This window comes from Lytechinus pictus, chromosome 16 (genome assembly GCF_037042905.1).
Source record: "Lytechinus pictus isolate F3 Inbred chromosome 16, Lp3.0, whole genome shotgun sequence".
Classification (NCBI taxonomy): domain Eukaryota; kingdom Metazoa; phylum Echinodermata; class Echinoidea; order Temnopleuroida; family Toxopneustidae; genus Lytechinus; species Lytechinus pictus.
Window position 1 is genome coordinate 15,330,614 of NC_087260.1, and position 22,425 is coordinate 15,353,038.

A 22,425-nucleotide genomic window follows, 5' to 3' on the forward strand; every position below is an offset into this window, starting at 1 on the left:
CGTTCCCTTTTTCTTTATTAATTTCAAAGAATGAAGGAAACCTTTTTTCTTTCCTTTCTTTCTTTCTTCTCCATTCATCTCTTTTCTTTCCTTTTTTCTTTCTCTCCTTCATCCTTTCCTTCACCCATTCATTCATCTTCCCTCTTTCTTTCTTTCTTTCTTTCTTTCTTTCTTTCTTTCTTTCTTTCTTTCTTTCTTTCTTTCTTTCTTTCTTTCTTTCTTTCTTTCTTCCTTCCTTCCTTTCCTTCTTTCTTTAGTTATTTTCAGTGATTCCTTTTTTATTTTGTGTCACGGTCATATACAAAAGCACATGAAAATATATGAGAGAGAAAATTAATCAAATGGTGTATTGACACCAATTTTGGTCATAGGAGGTAAAATAACTTTGAAAAAAAAATATTACAAGGTACAATAATAGTTCACGTTAAAAAGAGAGGAAAGGGGCAATGGTATTTAAAATCGTAGCAATTTTTATGAAGCGGTAAAAAATATTTTAAAGGATTTTTTCGGGCAAGTGAAATGTATTTTCGGGCAAGTATTTTCCAACTATTTAGAAATTCACTTGCCCGACTGGGCAAGTGCTTCTAAAAAGTTATGTAGCACCCTGGTATATATACTAACCTCGTATTATTAGTGTGAGTGCCATCGAACGGGACCGCTGGCGATAAATTGGGGCTGATTTGACATGTTTCCACTGTTTTTTTTACTGGTAATTGGTATGACATTGTATGATAGATAATTGGCCGATAATTGCAATTTATCAAAAAATTATTAAACTTTACTGTCAATTTATCTTCTTCATTTTCAAAACAACCACTTGCCCGATCAGGCAATTGACTTCGATTTTGAGAAATGCTTGCCCGCACGTCATTTTTACTTGCCCCGGGCAAGCGGGTTTGTCGCGCCCTGCCAGGGTGTGCAACTGTTTTGTGAAATTAAGCAAAAATTTAAAATGTCATAACTTTCCTCTTTTTTTTACATCCAATTTTGATGAAATTTTCAGTGTTAAATTATTTTTAAAATTTAAATCAACTTTTTGTGGGGTGGACTTGTCCTTTATTATTAATAAATAAGGGCATGGAGAAGAGGGACTGGTTATTCATGTGGGAGACAGCGTTACTCAAGAGTTATTCAAATGACATGACATTTCATTGACAAGAAAACGTGATAATAATAATTCACTTGCATGCACAAGAAATTGCACAGGCCAATGATAGGGGCTGTCACTGCACTGCGCGATGCCAATGACACTCATCACTGTAAAAAAAATACTCACCAATGTTTTCGGTACGTTCCCCCTCTTTTCCACGTTCTTGCTTGCTTTGTCATTTTGTAACCTCATTCTCTGCTTGCTAGGCATGGTGACGAATAGTCTGAGTTTTCAAATTTGAAGTAAATAGTAATTTAAAAATGAGCAATATTGTAAATTTTCGATCCTCAGCTCCACTCACGTCGAGTCAAACGCCAGTGCACACGTCAGCGGCGGCAGCTTCCCTTTAAATTCTGCCACGCGAACATAAAGCTTTTGATAATTCTATGAATTAATATTCTGTTTAAATAATATTATTTTAGAAAAAAATATTGTTAATTTGTAATTATATTTTTATTAATCCTTTATTTCTAAAATTTGTGATGATCTGCATTTTGCTGATGGCAGTATTTCATCCTGTACATACGGCGCTCGGCAACATCAAAATCATGGCACACACAAGTTTGAATCAATATTTGCAACAGGTTAGTATATCTTTAAAGTTTGGAGATTCGACCCTTTTTCTGCTTGTAATAGGAAAAAATCGTAGATAATTGTATAGGATCATTTTATTTGGGTAAATGACTGTTATTATCACATATTACGACGAATAATTTAGTTTGAAACTATTATCTGATTGTAAGAACGGTCCCATGCATTGAAAATGGAGTTGGAATCGAAATATAATGTTCGTTAGTTGCTCTCGCTACTCGCACGAATCAAATGCCAGTGCCAGCAGTGGTTCATTGAATGAGTGGTAGTGGATGGGGGGGGGGGGGGGGTAGTCTGCAGACACAGGCCCTGATTCAACGTTTGGGCGCTAGTGTAGTTTCGCACCTCCCCGTTTAATGGTTTTCAAACAATCTCACCCTAAATAATTCACAACCTAAAATACTTGTATCTGAGCCTCCAAAGTCCAGTAGAAGTTGAATATTTGCCGTTTTGACACTTTTTTTTACAAAGTTTTACACCTATTTCGGAATCACTCGGTCGCTTGAAGCTCAGCGCTGCACAGCAAGTCGGTACGCGTACAGTACGTACCACCTAGTGAAGTGTGTGTGTGTGTGTATTTGAGTTTTGTCAGACGTGTATCAATCAGATATGATTATTTTCGTCTGGGACCGACCTTTAACGTCACCATCCGAAAGACGTGACCAGGGCTCGAGCCTCGAACCTCTGCATCAAGTGCAAGAAGAGCGAGTTTTTCTATGGTATCTTCAAAAAGATTTTTTTCCCCTCTTTCAGCTTGCACCAAGTATTACGGTAGTGGTTGTGCAGAGTGGTTGATGTTTGTTGTGTGAAGGTGTGTGTGGGGTGTGCGTGTGTGTGCTTGTTTGAATGAAATAAGAAATTTGAAAAATGTGAATACACGTAGATTTAGCGATGAAATAAGAAATAATAATGTAGAGCCTTGTTGAAAGCTGAAAGAGGGCTGCTTATGTGCAGCACTGAGCTTGATCGAGCGACCGAGTGATTCCGAAATAGGTGTAAAACTTTGTAAAAAAGTGTCAAAACGGCAAATATTCAACTTCTACTGGACTTTGGAGGCTCAGATGCAAGTATTTTAGGTTGTGAATTATTTAGGGTGAGATTGTACATGTTTGAAAACCATTAAACGGGGAGGTGCGAAACTACACTAGCGCCAAAGTTTGATTTACAAGATCAAGAAGATTGAGGATAGGTTTTGGCCTTGGGAATGGGAAAGAGTTCCTCTTGAGTCTTGTGACAGCTGACAGCATTCAAATTCAAAAAGACAAAATAACAAAACCCAAAATGGCAAAACAAAAGATCGATTGTTGGAATATAGAAGATCACTCCCAAAGTCCAAACTGGCAAAAGGATTCAAGTCAACATGGTCAAGAGTCAACTTTAATGTTAGAACTTAGACAGACTTGCCACTGCAAGACCGCTCAATTGGCATGATTGGCAGTAGACGGGAATAACCGTCGTTTCGTTTCTGGGGATTTATTGAATAATTTCTGACATTTTACTAACTTAGTGGAGCCAACGCAGTTCAGCGGAACAACCAAAATACAGAGACTGAAGCTTTTGGTCTAGATTGGCAGTAGAGGCGCACGGCCAATATGGGAAACTCTCTCCCATGAGAAAGATTATCTCCAATATCAGAGACTTGTGTAAAGAATTAGGGTATCCAATATCAGAGACAGTCTCCATTTTGGGAGACCAATTTCCTTTTTATTTACATTTGCTGCAAAAGGATTGCCTTGGCGGCAAATAATAATGTGATCGGCAGATTCCTCATGATATTAACCCTTTTCACCGTCTACTTTAAATATTAACCGTCTACTTTTGTTTTGATAAGGATTTTTGTTGTCATCCACTCACAAAACAAATGGCTTCTGACCTCAGCTCAGTGAGACAGAATTTTGGGTGGAAAAAATTGCGCTTTTGTTGGTGTTTCTTTTGTTCTTTTGCAAAGCAAGTCTCCAATATGGGAGATTGTCTTACAAAAGCTAACACATACAAAGAAAGAAAAAAAAGAAAATGAAAGAAGCCCTTGATTCTTTTTAAAAAGATATGTGGCAAAATTAATTAGTAAATATTCACAGTCGATTCTGACTTGCTGCCATTAGAAAGCCAAAGGAAAGGGATTTAAAAAAAGAGGGACACTGAAGATGGATAGACAACCTGCCTGAAATGTCAAGTCTTTCTCTACTGCTCCTGCTATACAAGTCTATTCGTCGACTCAAGCCAGCCGTCTCTCACCCTGCCTACTACTCGGCTTTCCACTCCTTCTGGTTTACAGTCCTTTTAAAGGACAAGTCCACCCCAACAAAAAGTTGATTTAAATAAAAAGAGAAAAATCCAACAAGCATAACACTGAAAATCAAAATCGGATGTAAAATAAGAAAGTTATGACATTTTAAATTTCGCTTAATTTCACAAAACAGTTATATGCACATCCTGGCTGGTATGCAAATGAGGAGACTGACGTCATCCACTCACTATTTCTTTTGTATTTTATTGTATGAATATTCTAATATTCTCGTCATTGTCAAGTGATACAATGATTAATTCCTCCCTGAACATGTAGAACTAGCAATGTTTAATACTATATGCAAGGCTCCACATTAACTTTTTTTGGTGGTGGCCCGTTCGGGCCACCAAAACCATCAAATAATTTTTTTTGGTGGCCAGATATTAAAGTTTGGTGGCCCGAAAAATATAAAGAAACACATTAAAAATTACTAAAACAAATTTCTGAAATATTAATTCTGCAGCCACTACCACTAAGTTACTTTCACTTTATCATCTTGTATGTAAACCTCGTTTGCTGTTATTTTACTTTGCTAATTGGCTTGTGGTAAAATATAAATTGTTTCTATCATTGTAAAAATGAAGTGATTGAAAGAGAATAAATGAATTTTATTGTTCGCAGGTTGTGTGGACTTTTTTTTTAAAATCTCCATATAGACACACACTCATAATGGTAAAGTAAATAAATAGTGCATAGCAAACTCAGATGTACAAAACAATGTTTTTTCATTTCTTCCTCTTTGAATCCTAAAACCTAGATTATATGCAGGCCCCAAATCCAGTTTATTTCTGTTTTCTCTTTTGCAGCATATTATAGCAGGAGAAAATCACAGAAAAATATGCTGCAAAATTAGAACAATGCATAAAAGGGGGAAACAAATGAAAATAATTTTCAAAAAGTATATTACAAAAAGAAAACAAAAATAATAAAAGAAATAAGTGAAATAAAACAAAAGAAAGAAAATGAAAGAAAAAACAAAGAACAGGGAAAAAAAGATAAGAAAAATTTTAGAGAGAAAAAAAAGAAAAGAAAGTGAAAGAAAAATTAATAAAACAAAATTAATAAAAACATGGGGAAAAGGGGAAAATTAAGAAGCCATTACAAATATTTTTAACAGCTGTGGCAACAGTCTATTCTGACTGGAATATAATTAAAAGCCAAGCAAATAATTTTCACTCACCTTCTGGGAATGGCACATTTCTATTTTTATATCCTTTAGTTTGTGTTATTTTATTTTCAGTAGAAACATATTTTTTAATCAGGCATATTCAATTGGAAGGGGTATAAATGGTTTAACCACTGTAAAAAAATGAAAGAAAAAAATAAGAAAACGGCAAAAGTTATATCTGGAAAAAAAGTGTGAGAAAAGTCCTTCCCTATATTTGCCAAAATGTTGGGGAAATTCACATTTCTTATCAATGAAATGCCTTCCCAAAGTATTTACTTTCTCAAGAGTGGTTTAAGAAGTCATTTATAAACCAGAAAGAAAGAAACTTTATTTTTGGCTAGAAAAGACACAGCTTCGAAAGAAACCAAGTATCAACTTACATACAAATGCACACGTGGGACTGTGATGTACTTGCCTATGTGTTTTTATGTGTATCAATTCATTTGGAAATCGGTCTTTTGTAGTCAAAAGAGAGGTCATAATTCCTCTTTTTAATGCTTGCAAATAATCAGGGTACACCAAATTTTCGTAATATAGACTGTAGAATGTCATTTCATTGGTGTAAAATGTGACTTTGACTCAGATTTTCAAAGTTCTGTGGAAGATTTCTTAGCAGCAACATTTTTTATTGCAGCTCCCGGAGTCTGAATAGGCCGAGTTAGATCTAGAGCACAGCTGTATGCCGTGGCTTCATGCAAAGCTCACGCCAGCCGGCCGGCGCGGCTGGCTGGATAATAGCTACTCTATGCTATAGCTGTAGGCCTAATATGCAAACTTTGTGTGTGTGTATTTGTGTGTAGATCAACAAAAAGGGCGCATGACGAACTGGGTTGCAATTTGAACTGTAGAAAGTTGATAAATGCGTGCAAAATCGGGAGAAAAATTGCGCTACTTTGAAAATTATTGGTTGCCCGATTCGGGCCACCAAAACTTAATATTTTATCAATAATGGTTGCCCGAGGTGAATTTCTGGTGGCCCTGGGCCACCGGGCCACCGCTAATGTCGAGCCTTGCTATATGGTTCAGTCAAGTTGGTCCTTATTGTCAAATCTATAAAAAATGTAATATTGTATAATTCAAACAATAAAAAAAATAGTGAGTGGTGGATATCATCGACTGACTCACCTAGTTGTGCATATCACTGTTTTGTAAAGAGTAAGCGAAACTTTCAAATGTCATGTTACATCCGATTTTGATGAAATTTTCAGCACTATGCTAGTTTGATTTTTCTCTATTTATTCAAGTCAGCATTTTCTTGGGGTGGACTTGACCTTTGAGGACTACACTCATCCCAAAAACAATACTCTGACAGAGTCTGACTTCCCAATCTTCACTTTCTCACCTTTCCATTTCACTTCTATTTCTATCCACTTTTAGCTCAGTCCTTCCAGGACTTTACACATTGTGTACCGTAAACCATTTCCGCGATTGTTTACACCACCATGCACAACTTCATACATCATCTGAAACTAAAATCTCCAGAAACATTAGAAATCTGTTGCACAACTGATCATTCACCAAATGATAGCATACTGGAGCAAGGACTGTGATGTATATAAAATAGGCATATTCATGTTGCAAATTTTTCTTGTTTGAAATTGCAGGTAGAAAACGGGATCAAAAGGAGAGATGGCAGCCTTCTTGCTGTAAGTTTTGAATATTTCAATTATTAAAACGTCTATGAGAGAGGAAGAGACAGAGGGAGTGAAAAAAGAAGAGAGGGGGTGGGGTAGAGAATTGAAAAGGGGTGGGGTGGGAGGGATTAAAATAACTGGTCATGGTAGAAATTTTCACTTTACATTAGTGTTCACTGATTGAAATATTCACCTTTAAAATTATTAACAATGATAATTCTCAGCATTACAGAGACATCTTAATTGAGTTTCGGTTACCAGTTGTCACACACAAATGAAGAAGTCTATTTACATCATGCATATTTCCTTTTTTTATATCGCTTAATAAATAATAAGAATAATAGTCTTTAAGTTCTTACTTCACTCCACCCGATGTGATGAAATTGTGACTGCTGTGTCTCTGTTTTATTGAATTGTTTTTCTCTTGTATTTTATTGTTGATATTCCTCAATGAATATTAATACAGTGTAAAGATAAAGTAATAATGATAATAGTCTTAAATTCTTGCTTCACTCCACCATAAAGGACCATCTTTCTTTCAAGCATCCACACATTGCCAATCCCAGACTTCAACTCGAGAGTCCAGAGGAACAGTGTGAACAATGGTTTGAGCCTCCATATGATGAAATGGTAGCAGCCCATCTAAAGTAAGTCCTTCACAAAATACAAATAGTGACTAGAGCAATTTGAATATTACAATTTTTCATTGAATAATTCATTTTTTTCAATTAATGTGTGATCAATGGTTTAATCTTCTATATGATTTAATGATAGCTGCTTTGAAGTAAGTCCATCACTCACACACAAAAAAATGTTGTTGGGGCATGTAACTTTGTTAAATATCAACATTTAAAAATGTTCGGGGCCCATCTCAGAAAAAGCTGTATTTTAGAAATATGATGATGATGGTAACCTCATTTTGTCTTAAAACTGTAATATTTTTTAGATCAAGAAATCTTTCTAGGCAGTAGAATGTTTCCTTTTATGATGCTAAACTCGAACTAGTATAATTTAGCTTTTCTTGAGCAGTCCTAATTTATTTTTTATACTTTATTATAGATACAAGGTTTTAACACTCCAGCAACAAATTACTGACCCGAGAAATTTTACTCAATTGTAATAATTGATTTTCAATTAATGATATGCCTTTGAGTTCTGTCTAATATTGTCATGAAAGAATTATGTTTTCTATGGAATTGAATATTATTATTTAGACCTATATTCTTATATACTACTATTCTTTCAATATTCTTTATTTTTTAAGACAAGTAACATTGGTGAATTGATATTCACCAGTGGGGGGGAGGGCTACTTTTCTTTTATTATGATATTGTTAAAGTTAACTTTAACTATTTTTATCCTCCAGGTGCTGTTGGTGTGTGGCTAATCATGACTTCATTGAAGCATACTCACTACAAAAAGTTGTTGTTCAGTATCCTTTGCTACATTCCTTGTATTTGGTAATTTTATGATTTAAAAGAATATATATGTACGTTATTCTGATATGATATCATCGCCTTCCCGCACAAAGGCTGTTAGAGCACAATGCGCGTCGCCTTCCTGCAGAAAGGCCGTTAGCGTGCAGTGAACAGTGCGCGCTAACGGCCTTTGTGCGGGAAGGCGACGCGCAGTGAGCGCTGCTAACGGCCTTTGTACGGGAAGGCGACGATATGCTTGTTGTCTAACAGCGGCATCACTATCAAAATCTTAATCCAGGATTCCAAGGTAAAGTTTGTGGAATGACATCACAGCATTTTTTAATTTGAAAAAAAAAGCATTGTTTAATTTGAAAAAAAAGCATTGTTTATGATAATAACATATCAATTAAAACTTGTTTATTTATGCTCTTAGCTAAGCATGTAGTGGTTGATTTCATTTCATCTTATTTATTTCAACACGGCAAGACCTATTCAGCAAAAGCTGTTTTTCGATAGGTCCTTGCATAAAATTGTATTTAAAAATGGGTGGGTCCATCTATGAGAACTGTTAACGCTGTAGCTTTTGAAACTTTGGCATTTCCATTGTATTCCTAAACCTAAATTTGGGAAAAGAAGCTGGATATAACTGTCGAGTGCACTGTTGTAAATGTTGTAAAGTATGCAATACTGATGCAAGCACAGTCTTAGGTCTCAGAGAGGTCATTCAGAGGCTCTTGTTTCTCAATTTGAGGCATCCAAAGAAGCATCTTTGAAACTATTTATTACTTGGTTTCCTATGGTCTACATGATTATTCAAGTAAACCATGGTGTTCTGCATGAATTCTGCTCTAACTTTAATATACATGTAGTTCACCATTTTGAAGAGTGACATTTTAATTTCTGAAATGGTATGACATAGCTTGGATTCCCCCCAAGATTGTAAAATGCAGATTGAGACAACTCGTGGTGTTTCCCTTGTTCTAATCAAATCACTCCTGATTTTTCATCATTTTTACATTGAAGTCTCCTTTGATGTAGTTGTGAACTTTGTCCAACTTTTATAAATCCTTTACCTGAGTCATTACAGAGCATTCAACAAAGCTTTCCAGAGCCAAAAAGATGAAAACTGGTAAGTTTGATATTGATTTTTAGTTCAATGGAAAAAGGGGTGGGGGTGGTTAAATAAAATGGTATTAGTTGATTATATCTTCCTATTAGATTTAAAGTTTCTTATTTCAATGGAAAATTCACTAAGTTCACTCTACCTGAAATCCATTTTTTGTCACAAAGAAAAAAAAGGACAACCACTGTCCAATTTTCTTAATTGGCCTTACAAATTTTGATGAAATGACAGATAATGATAGCAATTTTTTCACATATAAACTATAAAAAAAATCAATCTTTTAACAGAATATTCTCTTTATCTATCCAAGCACTATCATTTACATTATTGTAAACAAACAGATTCTCAATTTTGTGCAGCTAAAATTTATATAGAAAAAAAAACATTAAAAGGAATAATGAGCTGGTAAATATCTTTTGGGTCAAAGGTCATAAATATATTGCATGAAAGTGCTTCACTTCACTAATGAAAGCTATGTGAGAGTGATAGTCTCCAAATTGTAGGTCAAATGTATATACTTCTTTATCAGGCAATCGCAGAAGCAAGAATTTAAGCTGCACAAAAATGAGAATCCATCTAGTTATAATTATTTGAAAGATGCTTGTTTTTTGTTGTAATTTTAAAAGTTTGTTTCATTCTTTTTTCACATTCCCACTTAAATTGATTTTATGAAGTATCTTCTTTTTCTCTTTTCAGGGCTCTACCTGTTTTATATGTGGTCATAGTTGATCTGAGGTTATTTGCCAACAGTGTAAGTATAACTCTTAATTATTCAAAAGTTATTCATGATATTGGATTACGTTTAATAGTAATCACCATTAACGAAAGATCACACGTCTGAATACCCCTTTTATCATGAGTGGTGATTGATGCCTCAAATTCATTTGCCGTGGCTACCGTGGATTCTAGAATATCTACAGCCGGCAGTAATTATAGGGTCCCCTCAATATTTATCTGGTCACATTATACTGTAACAGTCACATAATGTAAGCTTTGCCACACAGGATATTTTTAATTTATGGAGACAGAAATCATGTGACTACCATATGTCCTTTGAATAATAATAATATCGGTATATTTACCGAGGGTAGCCACTTCAGTTCCGAAAACTGTTCTCCCAGCGGGCCCTGCTATTATTATTACCCCGGCTTAGCTAGGCTTCCTATTCAGGTGCACACAGCTTTTTGAGGAATTACTTCCTGCCGGTACCCATTAACCTCACCTGGGTCGAGTGCAGCACACTGTAGATGAATTCCTTGTTGAAGGAAACTACGCCATGGCTGGGATTTGAACCCACGACCCTCTGTTTCAAAGTCTGGAGACTAATCCACTGGGCCACGACGCTCAAAAATTGATGATGCACAGTCCCTTAGGATGACCCTGTGGCGGCCGTAGGTTTTGACAAATACAATGCCAGGCACAATCTGGATACAGTGCACCCAAACTACGCACTCGAGATACCATACATCTGAGCAATAGGAAATAGCCTCGGCTATGTAGGGTTAACCTTGTTAAAACATTTCTTGGAAATAATTTTTTTTTTTAACGCTTGGCATTCAATGAAAAACGAAAAAATCATCTCTGATAATCATTAGATATTAATGTTAAACATTTTTACAAGCAAATGCATGTCATTTTTTTTTTCAGGCTGAGACCCAGTTGTCAAAGAAAGGGAAAGGAAAACCTGGTGAATTATTAGAGAAAGCAGCTGATACTATGATGGCTTGCTTTAGAACGTGTGCTGCTGATGGGTATGTATATTATGCCTCCATTCTATTCACTTTCATGCACCAGGGCCCCGTCTTACAAAGAATTACGATTGATCCAATCATCTTTAACTACCATGTATATGAAAGTCCCACAATGTCATAATGTCTTCTCCAGAAAATTTGCATGATGTCCTTTGTAAACAAAGAGAAGCACACTGAATTGGTAAGAAAACAATGAATGAATGATTATACATCACATCTTGGAAATATTTTAGATGTTTTAGACATTTTAGATGTTGACGTTGCTGGCTTTCCATAGACGTTGCTGGCTTTCCATAGTTGTGGTTGATCGGATCAATCGTAACTCTTTGTAAGACGGGGCCTAGGTGGATGTTTCATAAAGCTGTTTGTAAGTTAAGAACGACTGGTGAAACTTTCTTACGTGCTAAACCATCGCTGATGAACATATTGGTGTATACCATTTACCACATGAAAGGATCACCAGTCATTCTTAAATTCGCTCTTAACTTACATATAGCTTTATGAAACACCCACTGAGGGGGGTGTTTAAAACGATTAAAGAGTGACTTACATTCATGCTTAAGTGCCAGTGCGCACATGATATTTAAACTGTGATATCATTGATTGGTAGCATGGCAAGTTTGACTAAAAATTGCTCTTGTATTCCCAGTTGCTTGTAGTATATTACACATCATCAGGCTCACACGGCTGTTTCACAGTGAATATAAGCTTAGCGCCCCCTTGCGGCCCGAGTACGCATATGCATTTAACGTTGTTGTACCACGATCTCTTCAAATGCGATGAAAAAAAACTTTGGCGAATGTTGTGGCATCTGGCGCTGACACGACCAACTCTCTCTGTCTATCCTCAACAGTTTCTTTATTTCGCAAAAATTCCGTGGAGAAAACATTTTTGTCCATGTTTGAAGTCGTAAGTATGGCAATGTGATTATATTTGTTCTGTTTTTTCCCATTTTGTCATGATGTGTGCGTTTGCATAATCCAATGTAAACTCGCGAATTTTGTCCTAATTATGGAACTTTTTAAAGTCCAAAATTTAAAAAGTCCGGTTTGTAAGTATTTCATATTTATTGTAGTTTTGTTTTCAAAGCACTTAAGATTTATCTGGCGCAATTTTTAGTTGGACCCATCAGTAGAATTTATTTTAGGTTGATTTTTCGATACTGCATATTCTGTTTGTATAGAATGTGCGTGCCGCTACCGCGGGTGAAGCCGGCCAGGGCCGGGGCACGGGCCGCCTGGCTGTGTGGTCAGGCACCGCTCATAGTCAGCTGCGCTTGGTATGAGCTGCTACCGCGGGTGAAGCCGGGCAGGGCCGGGGCGCGGGCCGCCTGGCTGTGTGGTCAGGCACCGCTCATAGTCAGCTGCTCTTGGTATGTGAGCTGAGCTAACTTTGACTCGTGCATAAAGGTATTTCACGGTCTGTAGTGTAGTGTAGAGCTAGATCTAGACTCTAATTTTGACTATCATTATGACAACATTTGCAATGTTTTTTTTTTGCATACAAATTTACAATGTTGTATCTCTATCTGTGTTTAATAAGGGCTACACCACACTAGATTATATTTAAGTAGGCCCTATACATTCTAGATCATTTTTTGTTTTGGGGGGTGGGGTAGAATCTTATTGAGCCTTGAGGTTTATTTTCAGATACAATGGGGGGGGGGGGGGTTGCATTAAAATTATGCTGTACTGCATAGAGTCTATATGGTGGGGCCAGGGGAGGGAAGGTTTGGGTCTGAAATGAAGAAGGATTTTGGGTGTGGAAGTTTTTTTTTATTTCTTTATTTTCTCTATCATGTATTTCTAAATCTTCCAGTTTCAGTGAATCAATATTAATAATATCATGCATTGCTACATTTATGTACAACAATTTACTGTATCGTACTATGCATACATAGGTCAGGTAAATTCAAATTTTCTATTATATCAGACCAAAATATTCATTTATAATTATAATTCATACATAAATATATGATGGTTTATCTCTGCACTCGCTTCTTTGGTGGCATTTTTTACTAGTGTCGCCATATTAATTTTATTTCAATTTAGATTTTAGCCTATATTAATTTTGAATTCTACCTGAGAGAGAGATGGGGGTAGGGGGTGGGACAGGGGGCAGGTGGGGATAGGGGGATGGGGACGGGGCAGGTGGGGATAGGGGGGCAAGACGTTGAATTCAAATACATGCGCCATCTAATATTGTTATCATTATTATATTTGTATTTTGTTAACTTTTGGACTCCTGCCATTTACAAGCTTTTTTAAAAAAGCTTTCTACAGGTGTTCCATTTTCCATTTATTTCTATTACTTACAATATTAATTTACTATGTTTATGTATTTGATCTATTTTTGTATATACATGTGTATTTCAAATGTACATATTTTGTTGTTTTTTAATGGAAAAGAATAAATGAATTGAATTGAAAAAAAAAATTAACATAATCTAAAAAATCAAATTTCTCACATAATGACATTATTACCAATATATTATAGGTTTTTTATTTTATGTATCCTTTCAACTACTGGGTAGTTCCACTAGTCTCAAAAATTGAAGAAAAAAAAACATGTATGTTACATCAGAGGTTAAATCTGAATCATGCCTATATCACATCAGATATAACATCTATTTCACTTTTTATATATGAAATATAAAAAAAAAAAAAAATTATATCACACAATTTTCATTAATGATCTACACATGATACACATCTGTGACGTTACAAAATATAATAATTCGAAATTTATATCTCCAATATCCTGACTTCTACATTTTCTCTTCTTTATTTGTCAGTTGCCTTGCGATGGGATAAATCATTTTCTGAAGCGATGAGATGGAATTGGGACCTTCACAGCATCCAACAAACAAGGATTTCTGTGAGGCATTGGGTTTTCCACATTGCAGACCTCTGTATCACCAACTTAAATGAGCCTCCACCTGTCCACCATGATCTCCCCCAAACTTAATCCACACCCCATCTTCAGGAATTGCCCCATCGTGAGTTGTGAGAAATCCATTCCTGTGGAAAGATGATGGAACATGAACATTGGGTAGGTTTTGATAATTTCTGCCAATTAATAGCTTTAGCTATTAAAAAAAGGCTGGCCTCCAACATTTTTCAAGATATTTTATTACCGGTACTTTTTTTTTGTTCGAGTCTTCCGGTAATGCAAAATTTAAGGCCACATATTTGTGACAATCGGCACATTTTTCCAAAATTATACAATTATGCAAGTGCATATCAGATCAAAATTTGCTCAAAAACTTGTTTTTAGTACAAGTCAAATGCTTTATTCTGTCTCCGGCTAAGATTTATGATTGTATTTATTATTTTCACTTTTGCTGAATTGAATCATGAATCTGGCAGCAGATTATTGTCATTTAGGGGTGCGAATGGTAAATTTGAATAATCCTTGGTGGCCAGGTCCCTGAGCTGAATTTATTGATTTTATGTTCTTTAAGATCATTATGATCATTAAAACTATTCAAAATAAAGCAATATTCCAGTACTAACTTTTCTTTCTATTTCTGTTGTCTAACCACCTCCAGTCTGTGACTCTGCTATGGACCTAGTGAATCACTGTCGACTATCCATGGTTCAAGTGAGGGTTGGCCAACCTGGTCATTTCTTAATTACCTACAGACTGTAACTGCACCGTGCAAAGTCTTATGCAGGAATGGGGCTACAGCAGTAATGGAGAAACCACCTTTGACTGTGGAGAGATCAGATGATGCAATACATTTGGTCTGCCCCCCCCCCCCCCCACCAGAGGAGCCATGCACTGCCAGAGATCTTGAGCCAGGTCTTCACTGGTCAGGACTTCAGTGGTTATCCATGGATAAGATAATGAGGTCAGTATGACATTAATTCTCAATGAAATTTACCTATTCATTTGTCTGTACTGTGACCAAGTAAGGTGCAAATCATTCATCATGGCCAACATCTTTGCTGCATCAAATTTTTCTTCGTTATGTAAATCTCTTTGAATGACTTACAAGAAGAAGCTTTCTTCACATGTATACGCTGTAAAACATATATATATATAACAATTTTAATTTCATATTTTGATGGCCATTCACTAGAAGAATTTTTTCCCCAAAATTCAAATTTGGTGCTTTTAAATTCATCTGCCACTACACAGGTTGAAATAAAATACCCCCACTCACTTGCATAAAGATTGGGGTCATGGCTCCCCAAAATTTGCACCACAAAGAAAAGGGGATTTAAAAAAAAGGAAAGTAAAAGGGGTGAAACATATTACTTTCTGAATATTATGTCAATTGCTATCACAGTTTTTATTATTTAAAAGGTCAGAAATAGTCAATATGGAAGAAAATGTTTAAAGATAAGAAATCAAAGTGATTTGGGTATCATAAGGAAGGGGATATATATTTTTTCCAACTATAAGTAGATCAACATCTAAACTTGTAAACCATTCTTAAAAATATGTTTTACCTCTTTCAAAGAAATAAACGAGTAGTATATTGCATTTGTACAGGTGATGAGCTGTGAATTAAGATAATTCTGTCATTTAATTTTGCAGTGCTAAGAATTTTAGTTACTTACTCTTCCAGGTATCTCATTGATTTCGGCATGACCATCTTCCAGAAGCTTCTTCCAAACGAATCTGGAGGCTCTTTCCATGGATCTTGGAATATCTACAATATATTGTATAGCTGGTTCAAGTGCGATTCCAGCTTTTTTAAGAGCTTCTTGACATTCTACTTCTACTGGCCTTTATTGTTGTTAACATCTCCTGTGAATGTTTATAGGAGGCCAGTTTTGCCACAAACACAGTAAACCTCGAGTTCAGATATAGTTAGAAAACAGGAACTACTTGTAAAATCATCTAATGTTCTTGCTACAAATTGGACACGGTGAAACATTACATTCATTATATCTTAAGTATGTACTGAGGTACTCACTACAAAAGGAAGTTGGGGTCAAAAGGTCAAGTTTTTGTTCAACTTGGTCACATTTGTTTATTTCTGCATCAATTATGTGCACACTTACATCTGATCCTTGGGTAATACTACATGTACGTTCATTAGGATAATGAAAATTGCTTAGTCAGGAAAAGTGGCTTATTGGATCCTCTATCTTTTGCTTATAATTGTCTCGCCTGCATAGCAGAGCGAGACTATAGGCGCCGCTTTTCCGACGGCGGCGGCGTCAACATCAAATCTTAACCTAAGGTTAAGTTTTTGAAATGACATCATAACTTAGAAAGTCTATGGACCTAGTTCATGAAACTCAGACATAAGGTTAATCAAGTATTACTGAACATCCTGCCTGAGTTTCAGGTCACATGACCAAGGTCAAAGGTCATTTAGGGTCAATGAACTTTGACCATGTTGGGAGAATTATTTTCAAAATCTTAACCGAAGGTTAAGTTTTTGAAATGACATCATAACTTAGAAAGTATATGAACCTAGTTCATGAAACTTGGGCATAAGATTAATCAAGTAAAAGTGAACATCCTGCTTGAGTTTCAGGTCACGTGACCAAGGTCAAAGGTCATTTAGGGTCAATGAACTTTGGTCAAGTTGGGGGTATTTGTTGAATTACCATCATAACTTTGAAAATTTATGGATCTAGTTCATGAAACTTGGACATTAGATTAATTAAGTACCACTGAATATCCTGTGCGAGTTTCAGGTCACATGACCATGGTCAATGGTCATTTAAGGTCAATGAACTTTGGCCGTGTTGGGGGTATATGTTAAATTACCATCCTAACTCTGAAAGTTTATGGATCTAGTTCATAAAACTTGGGATATAAGAGTAATCAAGTATCACTGAACATCCCCTGTGAGTTTCAGGTCACAAAACCAAGGTCAAAGGTCAGTTAAGGTCAATAAACTTAGGCAATGTTGGGGTAATTGTTGAATTGCCATCATGAAAGTTTATAGATAGAGTGAATGAAATGTGGACATGGGTGTAGTTGACGAGTCTTAAGTCACCGTTCAAATGTCATTTATGGTCAATGAACGTGGTATTATGTCATTATATGAATGGTGTTTTTGTGAATGATTATTTTATAGTAGTTTTCAAAGTTAGCACTGCTGCTATATTAAATCGCGTAATGCAGGCGAGACTGCCAGAGGCGTTCCACTTTTTTCAAAATTCAATATTTCTCCATCAAATCTGACAAATTCATTATTTTTTTATCAGTAATTATTAAACAATGTCAGTAATAAGAGTAATTGACGCAAATATTCAATGACGAACTAAAAAATGTTTCTAATTGGATAAAAGCTAACAAACTCTCTCTTAACCTAGAAAAAACTAGCTACATGCTATTTAGCAACAAGATTACGACTGTACCAAAAGATGTAATTTTAAATGATACTGTCATTCAAAGAGTGTGATCTACTAAATTTTTGGGACTGATCATTGACAAAAAACTTTCTTGGAAAGCACATATTGATAATATTTGTAAAATCATTGCTCGCAACATTGGTGTCATTAGAAAAATAAATTACTTCTTACCCCATTATATTTTGTTATCATTGTATTCAACGTTAATTTTACCTTACTTGAATTACGGAGTTGTTGCATGGGGTAACGCAGCGAATTCTCAAATTGATAGACTTTTTATTCTACAAAAAAGAGTGATTCGTATTATTAGTCATGCAGAATTCAGGGGACATACAAATATTCTGTTTTTGATAAATAAAGTCTTGAACGTTAAAGATTTATATTCTTTTCAACTCGGACAGTTAATGTACAAGTTAATCAATACACAATTACCGTTACCTTTTAATTTGTAAAAAATGATACAATTCATAAGCACTTCACTCGCCAGGCGAGTTCCTTTTATTTCATTTACCTCTAAATAGAACATCGTTTGCACAGAAGACATTTGATTTTACTGGTCCAAAATTATGGAATTCTTTTTCAAAGGTAATTCAATACAAAATTTCAAAGGAAAACTTAAAAAATATCTTCTGAAGTCATATTAGATTATCGTTTTTTCCCAAAGTAATGTAATTCAGAACTTAATAATTATGTAAATGTGTTTATTAATTTCTCTTTGTATATATGTTTGATCGTGTTATGATTTCTGTATACAGTGTACCGGTATACTGAATCATTTATTTTTATTATTATTTATTTTTATTAGTTTATTTGTTTTATTCATTATATATATATATATATATTGTTTATTTCTTTATTTTATCTTATTTTTTATTCATAGAATTTACTTATAAAAGGGGGCCTTCACCCTACAAGCTCTGCTTTTTAGTTGGTCTCCTTCCCTTTCGATTTCATGGTATTATTGTATTATAAAAATGATTTAAATGTTATATTTTGTAAATATGTATATTGAACTATCATTGTAAATGTAAAAAGATTGAAAGAGAAAATAAATGAATTGAATAAGAGTTTTGATAAACATTTGCAAGTATATGTACCACCATCAATGTGCAGAATATTTGCTGGAAGGGTACATGCTACAAAGAAATTTTAAAGTGTGCAACCGTAGGATACGGGGAAAAAATTCTTGCAGTCTTTGATGTACTTTTGAAGATCAAGATAGAATTCACCCCAAACATCCACCGGGTGTAAGTATGCCAAAAATATCCAAGATAAGTTCAGCACCATTTATCTGGAAGAAGAGACGATTCAAAGCATTTTAAACAATTTTAAAAATTGCCTGCGCTATATTTGTTTGAATTGATATGCAGTTAGAATTGATCAAATTCTGAATGCAAGCTGACAAATTTATTTAGAAGGAGGGTATTAACATGAATGGATTTTTAATGTAAGTAAGACATCTCTGGCATTCTTGCCTGCATTATTATGCATTCAATATGGTCGCATTTCAGAAGTTTGGTATGGAAATGGGTGGATGATGAACAAAGTATTTGTCGAGTTAAATGCCACTAATTGAATAAGATTAAATTCAAATATTATAAAAAAACAGACTTCTGGAATGTCCCTCTACAGTTACTATTCATGACATGTCTAATTATACTCGACTGGTAGGAAAATATCAGCCAATATAATATACATTAAACTTTAAAAAAAAATTTAGTTCCAATAATTTAGATATATTTTACTTCAAATTTATTCAAAGACTACAGGCATCACTTTTTCAATTTGAAGTATATTGATAAAGAAGTTATAGCATGTATTATAGTAGGTTAAAACAACTTAAATGTGTATTATAATGGCAATGTATTATATTGTGTAATAATATGAATTATGACTAAGGTTTACATTTCTAGTCAGTTAAAATGCAAAGAACAACTAGATTAAGATCATTTTTACAAATTCTACAATTTTGAAAATATACAGGAATGAGCTACATGTGCATGTTATATCCAAACTAATCAATTACCAGTAGTCACTTATCTGATTTGTAAATCATATTTATAATATTTTTAAGTCTTGTATCATTGCAAAAAAAACTTTTATCCACGGTGTACTGAACTTGCCGGGCATGTGAGGGTGACAGTCATTTTTCAGTTTTTTTTTTAAACATTAAAAATTACATGTACACTGTAATAGACATACAACAATAGATAACCAATTTTTGTGGCTGTGTGAGTGGTAAATCACATGAAATCTGCAAGTATTATATTTTCAAATGACTGATTATTTCATATATATATATTTATTCATTTTTTTTTTTTTGGGGGGGGGTATATAATGCAGACCCAAGAAGTGACCAGGGTTTTGATTTAGGGGTTCAATCCCTTCTCCTTCATATTTTATAGCTTTTATAAAGTTAAGAGGGTTTCATTGACCCCTCCAACTGCAGACATGTAGACATTGAATTTTACCTCCTGGAATCTAATCCAAACAGAAAATGACGGGTATCCATATCATGTAATGGTAAATGATTATGTCTGAAACACATTTTTTTCCGAACACCTATAAAGTATTCTAATCTTGGGCTATCATGAATTAAGTTTTAGGCTATTTCTCCCATATTCATCATGTTAGTCCATAATTCATTTCCATATCAGTTGTTATACATGCTTATTAAAATATTTTATTGGTAGGTTTCATTCAAGTAAAATTAATGTCTGGATGTTTATTTATATATTGTATATCTTTGTGCATGTAATGTCACTGGAGGGCAAATTTTCAAATGTTCAATAAATAGATGAATGTGAATGAATCTCTATCTGTATCTAAACTTCCTAAAGTATGTAGTAATTCACTGCAATTTTATTGTAAATTTTGAATAAATTTGTTTATATAATATTACTCTTTTTTATAAGCAAGGGATGGCCTACAATGACTACTTGAGAATCTAATATAATCAAGGATAAAGGCACAAGGGTGAGGTACATGTACGTGTATGCTGCCCTTCCATGCTATATTTTGAGAATGACTCCTTGATTAGCATCTTTATCCAAATGAAAGAACATTGTCATCAGTACGCCACCCCTTCCTCAATTTTGTCTACCCCAGTGCCCCATTGCATAAAAGTTAGTATTATGGTAACCTTGTTATCAAATGGTATCTACCACGTTAACACTAATCAAAAGCCAATCAAGATCAAGGACTCCATACAAGTTGTATTTGCATGGTAAATCATGATAATGGTAACTTTTTATGCAATGGGGCCCAGGTATATCAAAATCCTTGATCACTGACAACAAACAATTAATGAAACAGTATAAAGGCAGTGTTGATGAAACTATGAAAAACCAGAGTCAAAGGCAGGGTTGGAAGGAACACATCCCCCCATCATTAAAAAAAAAAAATCACAATTGAACATACTATAACTATATAGCCAAGTTTTAGGAAATTGCATAGAAAATTGTCATCTGCATCCACTCAATTTTCGATTTTGCCCTTTGCACCCTCTTGATTTTAAAAATGCTGGACCTGCCTCTGAGAAATTGTGGGTTGGATCTGCTTGGGTATTTATGACGGGGGGGGGGGGTAATATTTCACCTCCACTCTTAGAAGAAACATAGTTTCCATTAAAAAAAATAAACAAATTAAGTGATTAAAAAAAATCAGTGACAATAATACTAGCCAACACCAGGGGCAGTGGAAATGGGGGGGGGGGGGGCTTTCTAAAACCATGCACAAAAACGTAAAAATTACCATATAAATATGATTATTGCATGGTCAGCCCCCACTTTCAAAACCGTTCCGCGGCCCGAATACCACTTTCCAGAAGGGGGGGGGGGGCTGCCTTATCCTCAAAAGGTGACCCCGGGGCCGGTCCCCCTTTCTGGATCTGTGCCTGAAATCTGGTCCAACTGTTCAGTTCTAACAAGTCAGTGGCGTACACAGGGGAGGGGGGTTACAGGGGTTCAACCCCCCTTAAATTTTTTTTGAAACCCCCCCAACAATAAAAAAAAAACACTAAATTTTTTTGGAAGACCTTTTTTTATTAATTTTTTTTTTTTTGGGGGGGTAGGAAACGACCGAAAATTGGAGGTGAAGACTTTTTTTTTTTTTGGGGGGGGGTCGTCAACATTTCATTCAGCTTGACCCCCCCCCTAAAATATTCATGCGTATGCTACTGTAACAAGTTATATAATTTTTATTTCTGAATGAGAAAAAATTTGCCTATTTTTTTTTTAGGACCGCCAACTTAAGCAATTCATGCAAATTTAAAAAAAATAGGCCAATACATTCTCACACCTTATATGATATGACAGCCAGAGGCAACAATTATTTTCCATGATCGATCATGATCCTAGGTACTTGGTATCGTCGACTCGATCTCCCATTCTAAAATAGACTCCGCATGATCAAGTCTGAAAAGGATCACAAAATGCGGTCAGACGAACGTGAATCGTTCTAGTTGCAACATTTCTCTCAAATCTTGGTTATGAGAAGAGCAATTAAATAATTCATGTAGAATTTTCCTCTAAAACAAATGCATTTGTATATGTGGTCTCGCTGTGTTTGGTCCGGTCTTGGACCTAACGTTAGATCTAGACCCATTTCCCCATTCAAAGTGTGATCGATGACGTCCAATTAGTTTTGTTTACAAATAAATAGTAAATCGTATTTTGCGGTGAGAGATTGCCAATTTGGATTTATAAATTTCAAGGATTCAAATCTAGATAAAGTAAATTCAACATATCGTAATAATTTTTCTGACAAAACTTAACACAAAATATCTAAAACATGTAACAAACTTTTTTTTATTTATATTTAATACTTTATTCATGAAATATACACCTTACAAATCTTAAAATGAAACAATGATCGTGCTTTAAATGTCCAGAAGAAACTTGGCAACGTCAAAGACCAAATATGGTATTTGACGTGCATTAGAAGTACTGGGTAGCAAAAGTAGAATTAAAAGAAAACTAG

At 34.9% G+C, this 22,425-nt stretch overlaps 1 protein-coding gene across 1 annotated transcript; it reads left to right on the forward strand.

Moving 5' to 3' along the window:
* Window positions 1–1,633: 1,633 nt before the first annotated feature.
* Window positions 1,634–18,201, forward strand: LOC129266916 (PCI domain-containing protein 2-like). The gene is made up of 10 exons (XM_064111296.1): window positions 1,634–1,734; window positions 6,801–6,842; window positions 7,356–7,477; window positions 8,197–8,262; window positions 9,336–9,377; window positions 10,068–10,122; window positions 11,019–12,031; window positions 13,917–14,173; window positions 14,673–14,975; window positions 15,699–18,201. The coding sequence occupies exons 1-7, from the start codon at window positions 1,651–1,653 to the stop codon at window positions 11,241–11,243; spliced, it is 636 nt and encodes a 211-aa protein (XP_063967366.1). The 5' UTR covers window positions 1,634–1,650; the 3' UTR covers window positions 11,244–12,031; window positions 13,917–14,173; window positions 14,673–14,975; window positions 15,699–18,201.
* Window positions 18,202–22,425: the final 4,224 nt, after the last annotated feature.